Raw genomic sequence first — 21,836 nt, forward strand, 5'->3', positions numbered from 1 at the left:
TATTTAATTTGAGTAATTTTTATACCATGTTATATTTAACACTGTGCTAAATCGTGGTTCGTTGTGTATGCTACAATGGCTGAATTTGAAACAACTTCGAATCAAAATCAAGGAATACACTATGGTTTGAAAGAACAGAAAGACTAGGGGAAGGAAAAAGAAGGTATGAACAACCCAAAAAACCTTTGTACAATGTTAAATACATTATTAAAATACAATGTTAGATAGAAAATGATTTTTTCTGTTTCTTGATAGGTTTTATTTTATTGGATTAGTAAAAAATATTACTTCATGCAACGCAATGATTAACAATACAATTTAAAACAGTAGGTAACTTTTGATAGATCACAGTTTACAAAAAGAAAAGAACATAAAAATGGTGGTGATGAAGACTGCAGTGGCCTGGGTAACTATGCTTTGACATACTGAATGGTAGGACAGAGTTTCTTCAAAGGGGTTGTATGCTTGGTTTACTTATTTGAATTAACTTTTTTGACTGACACACATTTTGTTTTCTACCAAAACTTGTGAGTTCCTATTTTGAAGATTATACAGTAAATGTCAATAGTATACCGTATTTTTCAGAGTATAAGACGCAACTTTTCCTTCCCTAAGAGACTGAAAATTTGGGTGTGTTTTATACGCTGAATGTAGCTTTTTTTGAAGTTTGTTTTCCAGCCCTAACTAGGTGCTAATTATCTTCCCACCTCTTACCTTGCAGGCCCTTTCGTTGTTACTCTCCGCAAAGAATGTTTTTCCAGCCCTGAGTTTTTGCAGGCTTTTTTTCATTGCTCTACTTGCTCCAAATATGTTTCTTTCCAGCCCTAACCAGGTGCTAACGATGTTCCCAGTTCTTACCTGCTTGCAAGCTCTTTCATTGTTACTCTCTCCGAATAAGGTTTTTAAAAGCCCTAACGAGGGGATAAAATAATATGCTGAAGCTGACCAGACTAAGGACACTAGCCAGATGAATACCTGCTAGGCAGATTTCTTTCCCCTATTTTCCTTCCCAAAACTAAGGTGCGTCTTATACTCAGAAAAATATGTTGATTTCAGGGAGTCTATTGAGTTGTCAAAATTTAAAAAAGAGAGATTACAGATAGTCTAGAATTAAAACACCACTTCTTAAAAATATGATTCTGTTAGTGAATGTTGATCTTAATCAGTCATATGTCAAATCCCTTTACAATGATCATCCTTTTTCTTTGATACAACTGTCACTATCATCTAAAAAAGAAGCTATTTTCACAGCATATAATCTAGTTTGCAAGGATTGTGTGATATTCTTGCAAGCTGTATGCGTCTCCAGTGCGAAAGCATGGCTTTTGTCTTGGGCATATTACAAAATTCTGTAATTCTGAAATCATCAGAACAACTTGATGGGATCTCAAGGACTTGGCTTCAGCTGGTGATACATCTGGAGAACATTTCTCACTGTCTCCACGTATTTACCATCAGGGATAGGTTTCCTCTGGCTTCCGGGTTCCATAAACTTCTTAATTGTTGGGATGCGACTGATCCTTGTTTTAAAAGCCTAGCGAGGAGGATGAAAACACTTTCATCAAGTGGACTTTAGCATTAAACAGTCAAAAAGCTACAATTATGACACAAGTCACAATATACGCATGTAAAACCAGCCATGTCTACTGTATTTTTCGGAGTATAAGATGCACTATTTTACACCCTGCAAAAGAGGGTGAAAACTTGGGTGCGTCTTATACACCGAATGTTCTTGTGCTAGTCAGTTGCTGAATCTGGATGCAAGGAGGTAAGCCAATAAACTATAAATATCTGTAGAATCTCCAATTATTAGACTTATTTTTAAAATACTGCTTTATTATTGTTCTAGACAACTTAACAAAATGAAAAAGCTTGTTAAAATAAATGCTTGATCTGAAGAGGCCCAGTGCTATTCTATCTTCTTTTAAATAATAGAGAATACTGTAATATATACTTCCAGAAAGCCACATCAGTTTTAAAGATCCATATAAGTATAATCTGAAATGTAACAGTGTCCTGTTTTAGTATTAAGATAAGGCAGCTGAATTAAACCCCGACTTAGTCATTTTTGGAGTAGATCTATTTAACTAGCTGGGAAGAGTTAATGTGATTACATTTAAGAAAAAATTATGGCATGAATATACTGCCATAATGTACATTTCTCCAATTCTTCGCTATTTCTATGGGTCAGGCACACATGCATAGAAGTAAATATACAACAAACAGTGTATATCATTTGTACTGTTTGCTATTTGGAAAATGGCTGGGAGGCAGAGGCCTTTTTTCCTTATTTCCACCCTAAAATAAGGTGTGTATTATACTCCAGTGCATTTTATAATCTGAAAAATACGGCAATTCATTTGATAAAATCCTGTTCAAAGCCCATAGCATAGTCTTTAAATTTAAAGGACTGCTAGGACTTTATTTGTTTTCTATACCTGCAATTGAGGAAATTCATTCAGGATAGTGGGGATTTTTTCCTCTGTCATTAAAATAGTTTCAAAGAGGTGAATGTCAGCCAAGCTAAACCGATTGCCAACAAGGAATTCTTGTCCGTGATCTTTCAGCACCTGTAAGGGCAACAGGGTTAGATGAAACCTAACAGCAGCCGCTCAATGGTCTCCAAGATTCCCGTGAAGATAACTTCTATGAGGAAAGTAAGAAATGAATTAGCCTTGTTTAGTATGAGAAACAAAAGTATTGAAACGATGGTTTCATTGTCATATATTACTCAGAAGGAACACCATAGCCATATTTCTACCCTTATCATTATAGCACTTAGACTTATATACCCTTTCATAGTTTTATGAAGCAGCAAACACCTAGAAGCAAACAAAGTAATAAGCAAAAGCCAACATGGCTTTGTCAAAAACAGATTATGCCAGACAAATCTTATTGCATTCTTTGACAAAGTGACAAAATTAGTTGACCAGAGGAATGCTGTCGATATAATTTTACTTGGATTTTAGTGAGGCATTTGATAAAGTAGACCATAAACTACTACTTGATAAGAATATGGATTAGACAGCATCACCACCAGATGGATTTGTGAACAACTGACCTACTGCACTCAATGTATTGTCCTCAATGGAACTACCTCTACATGGAGGGAAGCATGCTGTGAGGTACCCAAGGCTCTGTTTTAGGCCCAGTACTCATCAACATCCTCATCAATGATTTGCAAAACTTTCCTGTGCTCTGGAGTGGAGAGGAGTTCTTTCCCTCCCGATGGGTCGTTCCTCCCTCCCCTACCAGCCAGGCTGGGTACCGACCCTCTCTGCCCCTTCCCCCCATGGGAGCTCAGGGTGCCGGCAAAAGAAGGAGCGTTTTCTGCGTGGGACTGGGTGGATCTTGTGGGGTAGCGAAATCCCCTATTTCCAGAGTGGGGTTCAATACTGAGCCCAAAGTGGAGCTCTGTGCTGAGAGGGTCCATTTGGCTGTTGCAGAAACGCCGTCGCTACTCAGCCAATGGGAAAAGGGGGAGGGAGGGCAAAGCCAGCTGCTTCCATCAGATTTGAAAAATGGTGCATTGTATCAGGAATGGGCTCCTAGAGGGACGGCGAGCTCGGGACGGCTGCCGCTGTAGCTTCACTTGGCATTTTCTTGCTTCCAGCATGGAAGCAATAAAATGCCAAGCGAAGCAACAGCAGCAGCCAGCCCAAGCTCTGCTATGCTGTCCCGCGCTGCTGCTTCTCAGACCGCATCGATGGGACAACTCACTTGTCCACCCCATCGCCATGGCCTGAGCGGCTGGACTCCCTTTGATTTGTCCTCCCCACGGAGGCGCCGCTGGCCGGCCCTTCTACTCATTCTTAGATCCCAGCTGCATGGCCGGAGCTGGTGGGGGACTTCACTTTCTGCCTGCCCCGTGCCAAGGCTCCTGCCAGGTGAAAAATCTTTTGCCAGATAAGCTGTGGATCCCACTGAAGACATTTTAGAGAATACTCAAAATGATTCTTCATTTGCTTTGTAACCTTAAGTAAAAACCAGTACAGTATTGACTGTGTAATTTACCGGGGGGGGGGGAGAAAGAAAGATGCTAGGAAGGAAGGAAGACAGACAGACAGACAGACAGGAAAGGAAGGAAGGCAGACAGAAAAAGATGGTAGGAAGGAAGAGAGAGAGACAAAGAAAGATGGTAGGTGGGAAGGAAGGAAGACAGACAAAAAAGGAAAGGGGGGAGGGACAGAAGAAGGAAAGAAAAAAGGAAGGAAGGAAGACAGGCAGACATAAAAAGAAAGGGGAGAGGGAAGAAGGAAAGAAGAAGGAAGGAAGGAGAAAGAAAGAAAGAGAGAGAAAGAAAGAAAGAAAGAAAGACAGACAGACCTATGACCACAATTGAGCCCCAAATTTTGATTGTTAAGCAAAAGTGTTGTTAAGTGAGAATCACCACATTTTACTCAATCCATGACATTTCCTAGCTGTAACAGTGATGTGCAAGCTAGGGAAGTACCGGTACATCTGAAGGCATGTGTAATGTTCTAGTTATGGTTAAATGTGTGGCAGAAAGTGGACTCTGGATTTGTTTTTCCTATCACAGTAAGTAAGGTTGAATGTATATAATTTTACAAGAGTTCTCTCTCTCTCTGTGTATATATACGCATACAGTTTATATAGTAGATAATGTACAGTATATTTTTGTGTGCCTGTGTGTAATATTTATGTACACGTATGGCATGTATATATAGAATTAAATAGTATATTTTGGATGTTCAGTAATAGTAAATAGAGAGGGAAATTGTATCTCTTTGAGGCAAGGAGAGGCCAGGTACCCTAACCCTAACCCAAACCAGTGGGAACAGCGGAGGATTGAGGTAAGTACTTGCAATTTTTTTGCCTATACCTTACTTGGGAGGACATATACCTGTTTACCCTCTTTTAAACTTACAGAGCTAGTTTACTGGTTTTCTTTGAAATAAATAAAAGTAGGTGCCTCGGCTTATAATCGGGTCGGCTTATACTCGAGTATATACGGTATTTAGTAACACTTACCTTTTCATAAACTGGAAAATATCTTTTCGTTGATTTTTCTTTAATAGTAACAAGTTGGCGCTCTTGATCCTCCGGTGTCAAGAAAGGGAAGGACAAAATAAAGAGAGTCAGGTCCGTTGTTCCTTCCACATACATGTCAATCCTAAGAAGACAGAATATCTTGCATCACTTTGAGCGCTTATCTTACAATCTGTCAAGTGTGGATGACTTCCAATTCTTGAATCCTTTTTTTCAGAATGCCCTCTAAACAAGATCACCAATTGGCCATCATGCTGAAGAACACATAATAACTGCAGTAAAATCCTAAAATAGGTGTAGTCTGGTTAAAAATAAAATTGAATATCCCCAAACGTTAGCTTTTTAAATGGCTATACATGAACAATTTTTTCAGGAAATGTAATTAACCAGATAGCTTTAGTGGCCATAAGTAATATCTAATCAAGGAGTTAAACTTGGTTTGCAGATGCTAGACATTTATCGTTCCTTGGATTTCAGCTGACCAGTGGCAAATGTAGAGCAGATGGCTATAGTAGGAATAGCATAGCACTCGGAGAAGTTCATACCAGTTCAGTTTCTCTAATTCAAATAATTAAAGACACACAAGGAAAGTTGCTTTCCAAGGACCAGCCTGAGTAGATTTTCTTTTGGTGCAAGCCAATGTTTCTTAAATAGTGGGGTGCCCCTCCCCTGGGGAAGTACGGAGCGATGCCAAGGGTGTGGCAACAAAAACATGCTTTTTGTTGCTGCAGGGAATAGGGGGGTTTTGCACCAAACCACAGCACATAGCAGGAGATATGAAGTGCAGATAACAAACCCTTAAGAGACACCATGGAAAAATCTTTAACAGGGATGAAAAGAAAGGATGAGAGAGAGGGAGATAATGAGACAAACGTAAGTCACCCAAAAGCTAAGACAAGGAAATTCACTGTGACTACGGTGGGAGACAAGGAAAAACCAATATGTTTACTGTGTCTAAAAATGTTGGCAGTGGACAGCATGAAGCCAAATAAATTAAGGCATCACTTAAACACATTACACCCCAATCATGCTGATTAGCCGCTTGAGTTTTTTCAGCAAAAACTTGCCAGATATTGCAAACAATCGTCCCAGCGGAGAGTTGGGGGGGGGGGCAAAATGTTTAATTCTTCTGGGATGAGGGGGATTGTAACAGAAAATAATTGAGAAGCACTGGTGTAAGCAAAGAGGTACTCTGAAGCATAATCATAGTCCAATGGATGAGTTACTCACAGCTTGTATGCCAACATGCCTGTACGTTGTGTTAAGCCACAAAGTTTGTTTAGTGACAGACACGCAGGGCTCTGCCTAATGGCTCCAACAACATCCTACATGCTGTGCTTCAGCTTCCCAGAAGGAATTGGGAAGGAGAGAGGGGAGAACCACACAAACCTGATGCAGCCCGGCTAGCAAAATCACAGGTGGTTGGTTACCTGCATGGGCCTGCAAGCAAAACTAGCAGGTGGTGCTAAACAGAACTCATGGTTTCACATGGTTGACTAGCCCATGTAGTATTTTGAGGAGTGGGCCACAAATTATTTCAGTGAGGGGGATGCTTTTATGTGACTGAATCAAAGGCAGGCATAAGAGGACTGCAGCTGAAATTTCAAGTTAGCTAAATACAGTAGGGACATTACAATGCTCTCTCCTTCAGGTTTGTCCCATACAAGTTGTACTTCGTGGCAATGTAACGGAGGATGGCCCGTGTCTGCACTAGCTTCATCCCATCAATTTCCACCATGGGTGTTTGCTGAAACAGGAAGAAGCCATCTTTGGAAAGAAGAAAAACACAGCAAATGTAAATATTCTGTCCACAAAGCACATGTTTACTTTACAATAGAAGGCAAGAGCAGCCAAGGTCATTTTATATTTGTTCCGGACCATTTCTGCAATACTGATATAAAGAAATGCTTCATTCAACCAATATGGGGTTTGCTGTTCTGCTATTAGTTCTGCACAATATATCAAGACCTCATTATGCTCAATAAAACAATAAGAATATGCTAAGGCATAAAACATAATTACAAGCCACAACGGATTTCACATAATATCATGATTCAATGCACTGCATGAATAATGGCACTCATTCCCATTCCCATATTTCTGTTTAGACAAAAAGTATCATTGAACCTTTCAGCTGTCTACCCATACTATATTTGGGATTTTTACACAGCTGATTTAAGGAACGTGCCACGAGAACAGAAGCTCTATTTAAAAAGTTACAGGAGAAAAATGCACCTGTATGTTCCCATATGTTCCCATGTGTTTTCTGAAATGAGATATCTATTCTTTCATTTTTCAAGCAAGGTTTCTTCCCCATTCTGTTTGCAATTTAAAAATATGGAAATGTCTGCAGCAGATGCTTATGTTCTCCCAGAGTCTCATTCAATTTGTTATTAGAATAAGCTTAGTTTAATAATAAAACGTATGTACTGTGTCCTACTGGTCAACCAACCAAGAACTGCAAACAGTGTTTTGAGAAATAAACACATAGTAATATTTAATTAAAGTTGTCCAAATAAGGCAGTGAGTGTTGCTAGAAAGAGTACAGGCTAGAAAGGCTAGAAAGAGTACAGCATAATAGTCCAGCTGTATTATAATTCTCTCTCTGGATTACAATAAAACATAAAACCAGAATTAAAACCAGAGATACTTAAAAGACAAAAAAAACCACCCCACACAATATATTGAGCCAGAATTGCATTCCAAAGTTAGGCAACACCACATTCAGTTACTGCAAGAACACCACCAGCAAATAAGAGTTATAGTTATTCTAAATATAAAATATTGCAAATTCTTAACATCAGTTAATGGAGACTTCAGATAGTACTTTCACGAATCTGAGAAATATAGATTTGATATGCGGAAACTGATCCTTTCCTCCCAACGAACGTAGGATAATGTATATTTTCAAGGGCACGGATCCTGCGCCCTTCCAAATGTTGAGTCTTCATCTCTGGCCAGGCTGGGAGCTATAACTCAACATCTGGAACAGCACAGGATTCCTGCCCTTGAAAATGTAAATTATTCTACATTTGTGGGAAGGACCAGTTTTTGGATATTAAATCTATATTTCTTAGATTTATGAAGGTACTTTCGTAACATCAACAGATGTTACGAATTTGCAATATTTTATATTTAGAATAACTACAACTTTTCCATGCTGATGGGACTCATCCATTAGTAATGCTTCAAATATGGTTTATCAGGCCATAAAGATATACTCTGTGTTGTACCAAAATTTGAGGGGGTTCTGTGAGAGACTAAAGCCCCCCAAAAGTTCACTCAAATGGAGCAAATTTCCTATCACCAGAGCTTTTCCTCTTAATTAGGGACATTGGGATTTTTTCTTAAATTAACAGGTTTTGTGGTTTAAAAGAGTTGGACAATCCCTGGCTTAGAAGGCCACGGCTTCCCAACCTTACATTGGGTCATGATGGATTATGCCTAAGTAAAAATGTAACCGTTTTTATTATGCATTGTTCTTCAGGAACAAGGCCATAGTTCTTCTCCATCAAGAATTACAACATCTATTTGTTTCCATTGGTGCAGCAAAATATTTTCAGTTCCATCACAAATAACCTTGAAGCAGCTTCTCATATTGTTCTCGGGTCTCCAAAAATTCCTCTTCAAACTAAAAGACAGAAAAAATGCAAAGGGAATTGTTTTCAGAATTCTAAAACTCAAGTTCATAATTGAATAAAAAGACAGTTTCATGTAGTCATTCAAATGTCTTGAAATTTGACTCTTTCCTCTGCAGTATAATCAAAAGTTTTGATATTCCCTTTTTGGGTTGTGCAAGTCAGATCCACACAATTAGCAAGAAAAAGATATAGTAGTAAAGTACATGCCTTACAAGACAAAAAGGTTGCAATTGTGTGTTATTAACAAAATCAATTGGAAAGGCCAGATTCACTTAATAATGTCATTAAGTGGGGTTTGCTTAATGATGCCCATGGAAAAATGATCATAAATGGCCATAAAAGTAGGTCCAGTCATATGACAACTCACTTCAGGGCTGCATCACTTGGAAACCAAAATTATGGTTGTAAGTTGAGAATGACCTGTAGATCTTTCCTTGAAAATGGTTTGATTCTTTCGGAGAAAAGAAATTGGCAACAATATTCCAACAACCTTCTGGGTCTATAAATAAGGAAACACAGACCTCTACGCCAGCAGCTGCTAACAACCACCGTATCTGTTCCATTCGGCCTCGTCCATTAAAATAATACAATTTAGGTTTCTGGGCCATTGTTTCTTAATCTCCTGGGATGGGGTCCTGAGGAGGGAACAAACAAAGAACAAAAAGTAACAAAGCGATCGTTCTATTGCATGAACACAGGGAAGTTGAGGCAGAGGAAAGCTAATTGATCAGAACAAAATAATAGATATACAGTGGTACTTCTACCAACAAACACCTCTACTTATGAACTTTTCTATATAAGAATGGGGTGTTCAAGATTTTTTTGCCTCTTCTCAAGAAACATTTTCTACTTACAAACCCGAGCCTCCAAAACTGTAACCAGAAAAGGCAGGGAGAAGCCTCTGTGGGGCCTCTCCAGGAATCTCCTGGGAAGAAACAGGGCTGGAAAAGGTGGGGAGAAGCCTTCGTGGGGCCTTTCTAGGAATCTCCTGGGACGAAACAGGGCCGGAAAAGGTGGGGGAAAGCCTTCGTGGGGCCTTTCTAGGAATCTCCTGGGAGGAAACAGGGCCAGAAAAGGCGGGGAGAAGCCTCTGTGGGACCTCTCTAGGAATCTCCTGGGAGGAAACAGGGCCTCCACCCTCCTTGTGGTTTCTCCAATCGCACGCATTATTTCCTTTTACATTGATTCCTATGGGAAAAATTGCTTCTTCTTAAAAAAAATTCTACTTAAGAACCTGGTCATGGAACGAATTAAGTTCATAAGTTGAGGTACCACTATACTGCTACCACTTAGCATCATCTTTGCTTTGTTTGTGCAGGAGGCCATGACTCCTGTGGTTTGACACAAGGCAGGACAGTTCAGTAAGTACACTCTTACTAACGTAACCACAATGCCAGCATACAAAACAGTTTATATATTTCCATATTCAGAGAAACCTTGTAAAAAACATTAGTTAAGAGCAACATTGGGCTAACCCAGAATTGGGTCTCAATAAATCAACTGCTAATTCAGAAGTGATGTCCAGATAACTTACCTCTCACTTGATCCAGCTTCTGTGTCAACATATGACAAAATATCCTGTGCAGGTGGGAGCTCCTACTTGCCGCTGCTACTGGTGCGATGCGCACACAGTTCTGGGTGATCAGCAGTTGTACACCTCTGAGTGAGATTTGGCTTCTGCGCAGGAAGTGAAATTGTGGAGAGGCCATGCGGTCGCACAAGATTTAAGTGATTTTTTGCTTCCCTGTATGCACGAAAGCAAAAGATCACCGAAAATTGGCAAAATCTTTCTCACGCGTACATCCTCTTGCAAGATTTCGCTTCCTGTGCATGCGCAAAAGCCAAATCTCACTCAATCTGCTTGCCAGTTACCTGGAGATGTATGAACAGCTTCATTTTCGCTACCGGTAGGCAGTGTGGTGTGTACCAGGTAGCAACCCACTACTGCTCCTGTGTGAATGTCTTTGAACCCAACTATAATGGCCAGCCGAAAGGTGGACTCCAGGAAGGACGTCTTCGTGACATCAAAGCTCTGCCCATGGAATTCCCTATTGGGATTCCCCACCTCCGTTTGAGCCTCCCGACCGGCCGACAGCTCTGCAGCTCTTTTGCAAAGCTGACAGCTGGGCGGCGGGGCTTCTTGGCGTTCTCCTGAATCCGAACGCCGAACCTGAACTTTTGCCAAATTTCCGGGTTCGGCGTTTGGGAGAACACCGAAAAGCCCCCCCCCCCCGGCTGTTTCAAAAGGCGGCAACCGGGCGGCGGGGCTTCTCGGTGGCCTCCCAAACGCCGAACCTGGAAGTTCGGTAAAAGTTCGGGTTTGGTGTTCGGGTTTGGGAGGACGCCGAGAAGCCCCCCGGCTGTTTCAAAAGGCGACAGCCAGGCGGTGGGGCTTCTCAGCGGCCACCCAAACCCAAACTTTTGCCGAACTTCCGGATTCGGCGTTCGGGCAGCGGGTTCGTAAGGCGGAAAAAGTTCATAAGAAGAGGCAAAAAATTTCCAAACCCCGGGTTCATATCTCGGAAAGTTCGTATGACGAGGGGTTCGTATCACAAGGTACTACTGTACTTAGTTGCCTCCTCCAGTTCTTTTTCCTTTACAGATTTTGCAGGAAAAGCAGAAACTCCCTTTGAAACAGGGACTTTAATCTACTTTTCTACAGCAGGGGCCTTCAAACTTGGCAACTTTTTGACGTGTGGACTTCAATTCCCAGAATTCCTCAGCCCATGGATCTTAAAGTTGCCAAGTTTGGAAATCTGTTGATGTATGAGCAGAGTCAGCCTTGTTTACCAAGGTTGTGAACACACAGAAACATTTAGATTGAGATTAGTTATGAATAACTACTCAGCCACACCCAGACATACTAACTTGAATTAAAGTTTGCTTTGAGAAATAACATATTCCTATAAACAGTCTAAAGTCATACACATAATAAGTCAGAATAACAATCCAGATAGTCTTTCTTACCAGTTGTCTTTGTCATAATCAGCAAACAAAGATATCAAGCCTAAACATGTTTTATCTGTAATACATAACTAAATACAGAGAGATTGCAGACCTAACAGCAAGTAGCCATTAACAGTGAGTAACTTAGACAAAGAGAAACAGAGAGGGTAACTCAGAGAAATAAGCTATGAACTCTAGCTCTCTCTTGTAGCTGTCTGCAACACCTCAGCTAAATAGACATAGCTCAGTTATAACACATATTGTTGGTTTATATATATTGTCAACCCAAAATATTATGGACAGAGTCCTAGCAAGATCCCTGTTCTAAATGGCTGGATGCACACCTAGATTGGTTTTCTTCTCGTTGCAATGGATTCAGAATTGGAGGATAGCTCCAATCTTTGTTACTCAAAAGTGATCAAACCATAGCTCCTATCTATGGTTTGATCACTCCCTAAAAATCAAGAGATCCTCTCCCCCCTCCCCCCCCCCCACGGGGAACTCACTACCGGACTCCGTAGTATCATCCCCTAACCCCCAACACTTTACCCTACGGTTGACCTCACCAGGTTCCTAAGAGGTCAGTAAGGGGTGTACATAAGTGCACCAGAGTGCCTACCATCCCCTGTCCTATAGTCTCTCCTATATCTCTTATATCTTCTCTTCTATCCCTTCTATCTTTTCTGCTATTCACTCTAGTTATATTTTACTCCTATATTTTCTGTTCTATACTCTCTTTGATACATTCTACTCGCATATATCCTCTATAAATTTTCACTGTGTATTATTGTGTATTGGACAAAACAAACAAATGAATGAATAAAAAAAATAAAAAAAATAAAAAAATAAGATGGACATTTGTTGTTTATCTAATTGATAGAACCTAATGGGTCCCAAAGGGAACTGGGGGCTGTTCCTGATGGTGTGCTGCATGGCCTAGTTGAGGCCATGGATCAGGTCATGCCTATGTAGCCTCTCCTTTCCCACAGATCCTGCCATCCCCCATCGTTTATAGAAGGAAATGAAATAAGCTAAGAGACTTCTAGTGTGCCTCTGGAAGTCAAGAAGGAGTAAACTGGAGCAAACACATGCCAGAGCCACTATTAAGGCTTACCTTGCAGAGGTAAGGGCGCTAAAGCATAAATATACCTCCACCCTTATTGTGTCCTCAAGAAGCTATCATTGGATCCAACCATACTGGACAATTTTCATCCTGTATCCTTTTGAGAGGCCGCAAAGATATGAGTTGTACTTTTGGGTAACCTCTACTGAGAGCAGAATGGAAATAGTGCATTCATCCTTGCTCTTCTTGTCTTCCTGGTGCCCTTCAGTATCACTGAAATGATGGTATCCTTCTGGACCAGGTTTGGGGATGGGAGGCAATATATTGTGCTAGTTCTCTTCTTTCTTTCACGGTTAGTTTCAGTAAGTGTTGATCAGAAGGAGAGGAGCCTCGGTCCTTACTCTGTGGGATGCTAAAGAGCTCTGCACTCTCTTGAGTGTCTACATAAAACCACTGGGTCAGTATGCTGTTGATACCCAATTGTACATCACCAACCTGGCAAACTAAGATGTTGTTGATATTCTGTCCTAGTTTCTGGAGGCTGTGTGGATTTGAATGGGGAACAATAAGCTTCAGCTCAATCTAAATGGGTTTCTGGGACCACGGGTAACAGGAACTTACCATTTTTGGTGCTGAACAGGGTTGTACTGTCCCCAAGAGATCTGCTGCCCAATCTGTGGGTCTTTCCGAATTCTAACTCCTGTCTGAAGAGCAAGTGGCAAGTATTGCTAGGAAGAGCTTTGCCCAACTGCAAGTTATGCACAGTTGCACCTGCTCCTGGATCGAGAACTTCTACCGTATTTGGAGTCACTCATGCCTTGGTCCTCTCCAGAATGGATTACTGTAATGTGCTGTTCACAGGGCTGCCCTTGAAGGACATCAACCCACTACAACTGTGTCAGAGAGAGACTGGCAAGCCAGGGGAAAAAGTCGAGCAGGGGATTAGTCTGGAATCCTTACGTACTATAGGTACTTACCTACTCTAGGTACAAGAGGGCAAAGTCTGGCCTCCCTCCCCTCTTGAATGAACCATACCTAGTCTGGCCCAGATACAAATTACCAATCTGGGAAGATTCCTGTGTAAAATGCATTAATAATAAAATAGCTAATGGAAATCTTCACATGTGGATCTTGTTGTTCCCATCTAACATTCATCTTCTCAGATTCATTACCTACTTGACACTTAACTCTTGCCCCACAGACAATCTCTCTCCCTGACAGTCTGGTGCAAAATGCAGTAGTAGGGATAGTTATGTGTACTCCTTGACCAGTGCCTGATAACATCTCTGTTCTACCAGTTGTACTGACAGCCAGTTCACTTCCAGGCTCAATTCAAGAAGCCGGTAATCCTCTAGCTCAGGGCCAGTTATCTGCGAAACCACCTCTCCTCAATTGCATCTACCCTTCCTATCAGGGTCTGCAGGAAAGGCCTCTGACAGATTCCTTTTACTGAGGAATGTCCTCTGATGGGAAGGAGGAGAACCTGTTCTGCTGTGGGCCTCATTGGCCTTTTGAAAGACTCTTAAGGCATGGTTTTGTCTTCAGGCCTGGGGGGGGGGGGTTTCCAGTGTTTTTTATGGCACTGATTAGCTACTTGTATTGTGAAGACATTGTATAGATTATCCCTTCTGGCAAATTGCATTTTGAATTGGTTTAATATATTTTTCCTTAATGTTTTTTAATTATTGAGTTATAATTCTTTATTCCTCTTTGGTTTTCAATTGTATCAGCTTCCCTGAGTTACATACTGTATGTAAGATGGGAGGCTTTGAATCAATCCAATCAATCCAGTTACATAGTTTCTGAAGAACAGTGATACAATTGCAACTGTGATATTTATCACAATGAAGTGACAAAGCAGCAGAAGCTTTATGGTAGTAATCAGTGGTCTGCCACTACTATTAATCTTCTCATCGTTCTCATCACCCATCTTCTCCCACTAATGACTGTACAACTGTAACTTTGTTGCTTGTATCCGTACGATTTATATTGTCCAGTTCCTAATGTGATTTGATTGCTTATATGTATCCTATGACTATCGTTAAGTGTTGTACCTTATGATTCTTGATGAACATTTATTTATTTATTATTTATTTTATTTATTTATTTATTACTTAGATTTGTATACCGCTCCTCTCCGAAGACTCGGGGCGGCTCACAACACGTGGAAACAAATCATAAATAATCTAACAAATTTAAAATTAAAAGATTTAAAAGACCCCATATACTAACAGACATACACACAAGCATACCAAATATAAATTAAACATGCCCAGGGGAAGATGTTTCAGTTCCCCCATGCCTGACGGCAAAGGTGGGTTTTAAGGAGTTTACGGAAGGCAGGAAGAGTAGGGGCAGTTCTAATCTCCGGTTCTAATCTCTGGGGGGAGTTGGTTCCAGAGGGCCGGTGCCGCCACAGAGAAGTCTCTTCCCCTGGGGCCCGCCAACCGACATTGTTTAGTTGACGGGACCCGGAGAAGGCCCACTCTGTGGGACCTGATCGGTCGCTGGGATTTGTGCGGCAGGAGGCGGTCTCGGAGATATTCTGGTCCAATGCCATGAAGGGCTTTAAAGGTCATAACCAACACTTTGAATTGTGACCGGAAACTGATCGGCAACCAATGCAGACTGCGGAGTGATGGTGAAACATGGGCATACCTAGGTAAGCCCATGACTGCTCTCGCAGCTGCATTCTGCACGATCTGAAGTTTCCGAACACTTTTCAAAGGTAGCCCCATGTAGAGAGCATTACAGTAGTCGAACCTCGAGGTGATGAGGGCATGAGTGACTGTGAGTAATGAGTCCCGGTCCAGATAGGGCCGCAACTGGTGCACCAGGCGAACCTGGGCAAACGCCCCCCTCAGCACAGCTGAGAGATGTTTTTCTAATGTGAGCTGTGGATCGAGGAGGACGCCCAAATTGCAGACCCTCTCTGAGGGGGTCAATAATTCCCCCCCCCAGGGTAATGGACGGACAGATGGAATTGTCCTTGGGAGGCAAAACCCACAGCCACTCCGTCTTATCCGGGTTGAGCCTGAGTCTGTTGACACCCATCCAGGCCCCAATAGCCTCCAGGCACCGGCACATCACTTCCACCGCTTCGTTGACTTTTATGTACACTGAGAGCATATGCACCAAGACAATTTCGTTATGTGTCCAATCACACTTGACCTATTAACAATTCAATTCAACTCCACTCCACTCTATTCTACTTAAGGTCCAGCAGGGGAGCCACAGAAAATCCTCATAAGATTTGGCCACTGGAAAAAATTGACTCATTTTTGAAAGTATAATTTTCCCTTGATGGGGAGGGGGTTATTTTAAGCTTGGAAACCAGCGTGCCAGGCCTCTGCAAGACAGATTACTTCAATTCCCATCTGAGTGGAAGGGATGGCTACTAAAGCTCTTTTTTTAAAAAAAGAAGAAAGATAAAGATCAGATGCACGAAGATTAAACAAGCAGAAAGGTAGTTCTGAAAAGGAGATCTGAAGTCACGCGCTTCGCCTGTCAATATTTGTTTTCCCCCTATCATATTCATGGACAAGAGTGGTGGCAATGGAGAGAACCAACTCATGAAAGAGCATTTAGATTTAGAATTGGCTGTCCTGCTGAAGAAATATAAAAATACCTTCTCACGCCAAAATAGAAAGGCCAAAGTATTGAACTGTTTGAAGTTCTGCTAGCTGTTTGATGGGGAATAAATAAAGATGATTTTGTATGTGACATCTACAGTAATTTGGCTGCAGGGCTGAGCATCGCCAGTGTGATATCTACAAAGCTCCAGATAAGATCTTAACTACTTTATTCTTTACAAGGAGAGAGAACGCAGCAACAAAAATATCTGAAAACAAAAAGTCTTGACGCATCTCAGGAGTTTTTACGAATTACATCTGAAATTATGCGGGCAGTCAGAGGGAACAGAAGGGCAAATTCCTTTCTAAATGGAATGCTAAGAAGTGTTGCCAACAAAGGTCATAACTCATTTCGTTAAAAAAGTGATGTCCGTCCATCGTGTACGAAGAGGACCTTGACATCTAATGGGTTGTGGGCTGTACATGATGTGTCCGCAGGTGGCTATAAGGCCTATACAGGCACGAAATGTTCTGCAGACATGCGTGGGCACCATTATCACAGCATTTGCAGCTCTGGCTTTGTGGAGCGCTCGCTTCTCTTCTGCTATGGTTGTTCTTCTGTCCTCAGATGACTGGCAGGCTTGGTGGTTCAGCATGCGCCATGCTGGTCGATCTTGTGCCAGGATTTCCCAGGAGGTGGTGTCGATATGGAGGCACTTGAAGGAGGCTTTCAATTCTTATTCTATTCAATTATTTCAATGCCATTCTTTAACAAGTATGTTATGAAACACAGCTGGTGCTTGCTTCCGGGAAACCGATAAAACCAATATTATAATAATAATAATAATAATAATAATAATAATAATAATAATAATAATAATAAAAAACATGTATTTTTACTAAAATCCAAACTAATTTCGCTCTTCTCTTTCAGAAACAAAATTTCACTTCCTTTGAATCAATTCGAGGCACCGGGCATTCTTAGAATTCTCTATTGGAACATTTAGAATTTAGAATTTTTAGGATTTAGAATTTTTAGAACTTAGAATTTTTAGAATTTGGAATTTTTAGAATGTTTAGAATTTAGAATTTCTTAAGAAAGAAGTGGGAAATGGGGAAGAAAAAAGTTTTCAAAACTCCTACCGATTGTCCCAAAAGCACTCTAGTTTCTATGCCGTGTTGTGCCCCCTTTGTTTTTACCCACTGCAACCAGCCTAATTCAGAACCCCTCGGCAGTGTTGGGAACCCCCCAAAAGGGGCGAAGTTGTCCGGGTAAATTCTGTATTTTGCAGCTCCATTCCACCGCCCTCCTCCCCGGAAAAAAAAATTACCTTCCCTCTAACAAAACTTCTCCCACGATCAAAGCAAGCAAATCTGGGTAGCAAGCGATCCACCATCCTTCTCAAGCACCATTCATGGTGCTTTTCTTTCCCTGTATAGGATCTAGTACCTGTCCAAGCAGAAGAGCACCTCGTGGTCCCTTTCTTTCCCGAGCTTCCCCAGCCTCTGCTCCCGGACCGGTCTTAGAACGGAGACGTCAGATTCTCGCCGCCGCAGACCCAATTTATTCCGAGCCGGCTCCCTCCTCCCTCGCAGCAGATTGGAGGCGGGACGGGGGGGGGGATAGAGAGGGGATGAGCCGCTGGGAAGGAGGCGCTTGAGACGGTTACTTTGCATTTTTCTCAAAGCCTTTTGGAGACGCGTTTAAGGACGGGCTGGAACGGATTTTGCAGGTTACAAACCTCGCGGTTGGTTCGCGGAGTCTTTGTGCCAAGGCGTGAATAACTCCACATTTTATTTTTAAACGATGCCAAATTAGTGCCACCGTAACCTGGAAGGCGGCAGTGTTTTCTCCTTCATATAATAGGAGGCACCCTCTCTTCTTTGGATGTGAGGGCGATCTGGCTGCGACATCTGTCACCCCATTGATCGCCAGGGTTGATTCGGCTGATCTGGCTGGCTAGGCGGGTGTCCCCTTCCTCCCTCACCGCTCCATGTGCGTCCCTCCCGAAGCTGCGCGCTCGGTCGAAGAGGACGACCTACCCAGATAGAAGGAGTGTACCGATCTCCGGTCAAGGGTTTACGATAGCTGCGCTCCCCTGCTAGAACCTCCAAACAAGCTCAAGGTCCATTGTAGGAGAACGTAGGGTAGTCAAGCTTCCAAGACTCCAGACACATCCAAGTGAGGCGCTGCATGTGGCAGTCTGCCATTCTTTTCCCCCCCGCTTTTACACCTACAATTATAGAAGAGCAGTTAGTCCTAAACAGCCCAAATTTAAAAAAAAAATTCCAAGCAGAATTTATTAAGACTTTCTGGAAAGCTTAGGTCAGTGATGGCAAAACTTTTTCCCCTCAGGTGCCGAAAGAGCAGCAGAATTTATTAAGACTTTCTGGAAAGCTTAGGTCAGTGATGGCAAAACTTTTTTTCCTCAGGTACCAAAAGAGCATGTGTGCACACTATCACACATGCGTGAGTGCCCACACACATAAGTCAATGTCTGGGGTGGGCGAAAACAGCTTCTCCCCCCCTCCCTCGAAGGCCCCTTTGGAGGCTGGAAAGGGCTTGTTTCCCAACTTCTGGTGGGCCCAGTAGACTTATGTTTTGCCCTCCCCAGGCTCCAAAGGCTTCCCTGGAGCAGGGTGAAGATAAAAACGCCCTCCCCCATCCCCCTGGAGAAACAGAGAAACATAGAAGTCTGACGGCAGAAAAAGACCTCATGGTCCATCTAGTCTGCCCTTATACTATTTCCTGTATTTTATCTTACAATGGATATATGTTTATCCCAGGCATGTTTAAATTCAGTTACTGTGGATTTATCTACCAAGTCTGCTGGAAGTTTGTTCCAAGGATCTACTACTCTTTCAACAAAATAATATTTTCTGATACGTTTTATGCTTAAGACCTTCCACCATTCTTGTAGCCCGTCTTTGGACCCGTTCAATTTTGTCAATATCTTTTTGTAGGTGTGGTCTCCAGAACTGAGCACAGTATTCCAAATGTGGTCTCACCAGCGCTCTATATAGCGGGATCATAATTCATAGTTCTTTTGAAGAGAACAACACCCTCCCTGAGCCTCTGTGCAAACCAAAAATCAGCTGGTTATCACACACATGCACATTGGTGCTGAGCGAGGGCAACAACTGGCGTGCCAGCAGATGTGGCTCCATGTGCCACCTGTGGCACCCGTGCCATAGGTTTGCCATCACTGGCTTAGGTTTTTTTTAGCTATGTAACGTATGCTTTTCTCTTGATTCTAAGGCTGCGGTGCATTCATAAATTTCTTCCTCCTTTCCAACTTTCAGCAAGACGATCAGGCTCAGCAGTAAATGAGCAACCTTTGGGCCATGGCCTTGGGATATTAAATGGATATTATTATTATTATTGTTGTTGTTGTTTGTTGTTGTTATTGTTATTTATTAGATTTGTATGCTGCCCCTCTCCGGAGACTTGGAGCGGCTCACAACAACAAAATACAGTACAAATCTAATGATTAAAAAACAGTTTAAAACCCATTAATATAAAAAACAGTCATACATCCTAAACAAACCATACACAAAATGGAACGGCCCGGGGGAATCAATTTCCCCATGCCTGACGGCAGAGGTGGGTTTTAGGGGGAGTTGATTCCAGAGGGTCGGGGCTGCCACAAAGAAGGCTCTTCCTCTGGGTCCCGCCAGACGACATTGTTTCGTCGACGGGACCTGGAAAAGGCCAACTCTGTGGGACCTAACCGGTCGCTGGGATTCATGCGGCAGAATGGGGTCCCAGAGATATTTTGGTCCGATGCCATGAAGGGCTTTATAGGTCATAACCAACAGTTTGACTTGTGACCAGAAACTGATCGGCAACCAATGCAGACTGCAGAGTGTTGGTGTGATATGGGCATATTTGGGAAAGCCCATGATTGCTCTCGCAGCTGCATTCTGCACGATCTGAAGTTTCCAAACACTCTTCAAAGGTAACCCCATGTAGAGAGCATTACAGTAGTCAAACCTCGAGGTGATGAGGGCATGAGTGACCGTGAGCAGTGACTCCCGGTCCAGATAGGGCCGCAACTGGTGCACCAGGTGAACCTGGGCAAACGCCCTCCTTGCCACAGTTGAAAGATGGTTCTCTAATATTAGCTGTGAATCGAGGAAGACGGCCAAGTTGCAGACCCTCTCTGAGGGGTCAGTAATTCCCCCCCCCAGGGTAATGGACAGACAGATGGAATTGTCCTTAGGAGCCAAAACCCACAGCCATTCCATCTTATCAGGGTTGAGTCTGAGTCTGTTGACACTCATCCAGACCCTAACAGCCTCCAGGCACCCACTTCTGTCGTCAGGCATGGGGGAATTGAGATATACCCTAAGCACATATAGTTTTATGAATGGTATGATTCTATTAAATGGTTCTTAATGATGGGCTTTTTAAAATATTTTGTTTCTTTTAAAATATTGGATTTGTATATTGTTGTGATTGTTGTGAGCCTCTCTGAGTCTCCGGAGAGGGGCGGCATACAAATCTAATAAATTAAATTAAATTATTAATAAAATGGCATTTATTGCATGCTCTCTGCCCCCTCTACATCTCTTTAACTTTTATTTCCTACACATTTTTCTTTTTTGCTTGTCATTCTGTGATGCACAGGGGGCCTTTTGAGATGATGGGTCAGCAAAAGGTCAGCAGAAGTCCTTTTAGGAGGAAGTTTGATGCACTGAATAATAGAATTTGTTTCAGAACCTTCTTCAGTTATTTTTTTCTTTGCCTTGTGTCCAATTTTTAAGCTTTAATTTCATTATTAGCTCTTCTCCTGAGCATACTAGTATTATCTTATTTCATACTGAAATTATTTATTGAATTGTTCAGTGTTCTTGTGGTCCAGGTATCTTCAGCAGTTTCTCTAGCATTACAGGACAACGGCCCAGACTTTTCTATTCAGGTTTTTTGGTGATCAAGGTTCTATAAGCATGATATGGCTTGGAAAACCATGGCCTTGACTCTATGTATCTTTGTTGTCAGTGCAATGTATCTGAACTTTAATACTTTATAAAAGCTGCAATTCTCTCTCTCAAGTAGCAGATGTCTCTGTTTCATGCTTACATACACCATATCTAAGGATTTTTGAACATAGGAAAATTAAAGCCTATTATTACTTGAACATCTTAACCTATTTGCCATAATTTTATCTGCTTTTGTTTTTAAAAAAATAAGTTTTGCCTACAACAAAAAGTTTCTTACGTCTACTTGCTTTGCAGATTTTAAATTTAATTCCAATGTCCATCCCTTCCAACATCCATCTCATCCAATCCAGCATTTCTCACAATCATTAAAACTCACAAGTGGCTCTTAGTGAGTTAATTTTGAGAGCTATCTCACTTGTTAAAATTCCCTTGTTTCAATTATAAATATTTACATCATTTATTTCCTAAGAGCATATAAATCACCTTGGAAAAAGGTGATATACACTGCTCAAAAAAATAAAGGGAACACTTAAACAACACAATATAATTCCAAGTAAATCAAACTTCTGTGAAATCAAACTATCCACTTAGGAAGCAACACTGATTGACAATCAATTTCACATGCTGTTGTGCACATTCAACTTTGTACAGAACAAAGTA

At 41.8% G+C, this 21,836-nt stretch overlaps 1 protein-coding gene across 1 annotated transcript; it reads right to left on the reverse strand.

Moving 5' to 3' along the window:
- Positions 1–235: 235 nt before the first annotated feature.
- On the reverse strand, positions 236–17,840 carry LOC139156862 (glutathione S-transferase 3-like). The gene is made up of 7 exons (XM_070732985.1): positions 17,683–17,840; positions 9,173–9,286; positions 8,590–8,641; positions 6,645–6,777; positions 4,993–5,134; positions 2,439–2,570; positions 236–1,534 (listed from the first exon to the last, which is right to left on the reverse strand). Exons 2-7 carry the CDS (start codon positions 9,257–9,259, stop codon positions 1,388–1,390), a joined length of 693 nt encoding a protein of 230 aa, XP_070589086.1. The 5' UTR covers positions 9,260–9,286; positions 17,683–17,840; the 3' UTR covers positions 236–1,387.
- Positions 17,841–21,836: the final 3,996 nt, after the last annotated feature.

Source organism: Erythrolamprus reginae, chromosome 1 (genome assembly GCF_031021105.1).
Source record: "Erythrolamprus reginae isolate rEryReg1 chromosome 1, rEryReg1.hap1, whole genome shotgun sequence".
Classification (NCBI taxonomy): domain Eukaryota; kingdom Metazoa; phylum Chordata; class Lepidosauria; order Squamata; family Dipsadidae; genus Erythrolamprus; species Erythrolamprus reginae.

What these genes read in the sequence shown, in the direction of transcription:
- LOC139156862 (XM_070732985.1), bottom strand. Translation starts at nt 9,259, where the DNA reads ATGGCCCAGAAACCTAAATTGTATTATTTTAATGGACGAGGCCGAATG. An exon ending in TAGCAGCTGCTGGCGTAGAG is followed by an intron (nt 8,642 to 9,172) that starts GTCTGTGTTTCC and finishes TCTGTCTTTTAG; the next exon opens with TTTGAAGAGGAATTTTTGGA. An exon ending in ATGAATTTCCTCAATTGCAG is followed by an intron (nt 1,535 to 2,438) that starts GTATAGAAAACA and finishes CCTCCTCGCTAG; the next exon opens with GCTTTTAAAACAAGGATCAG.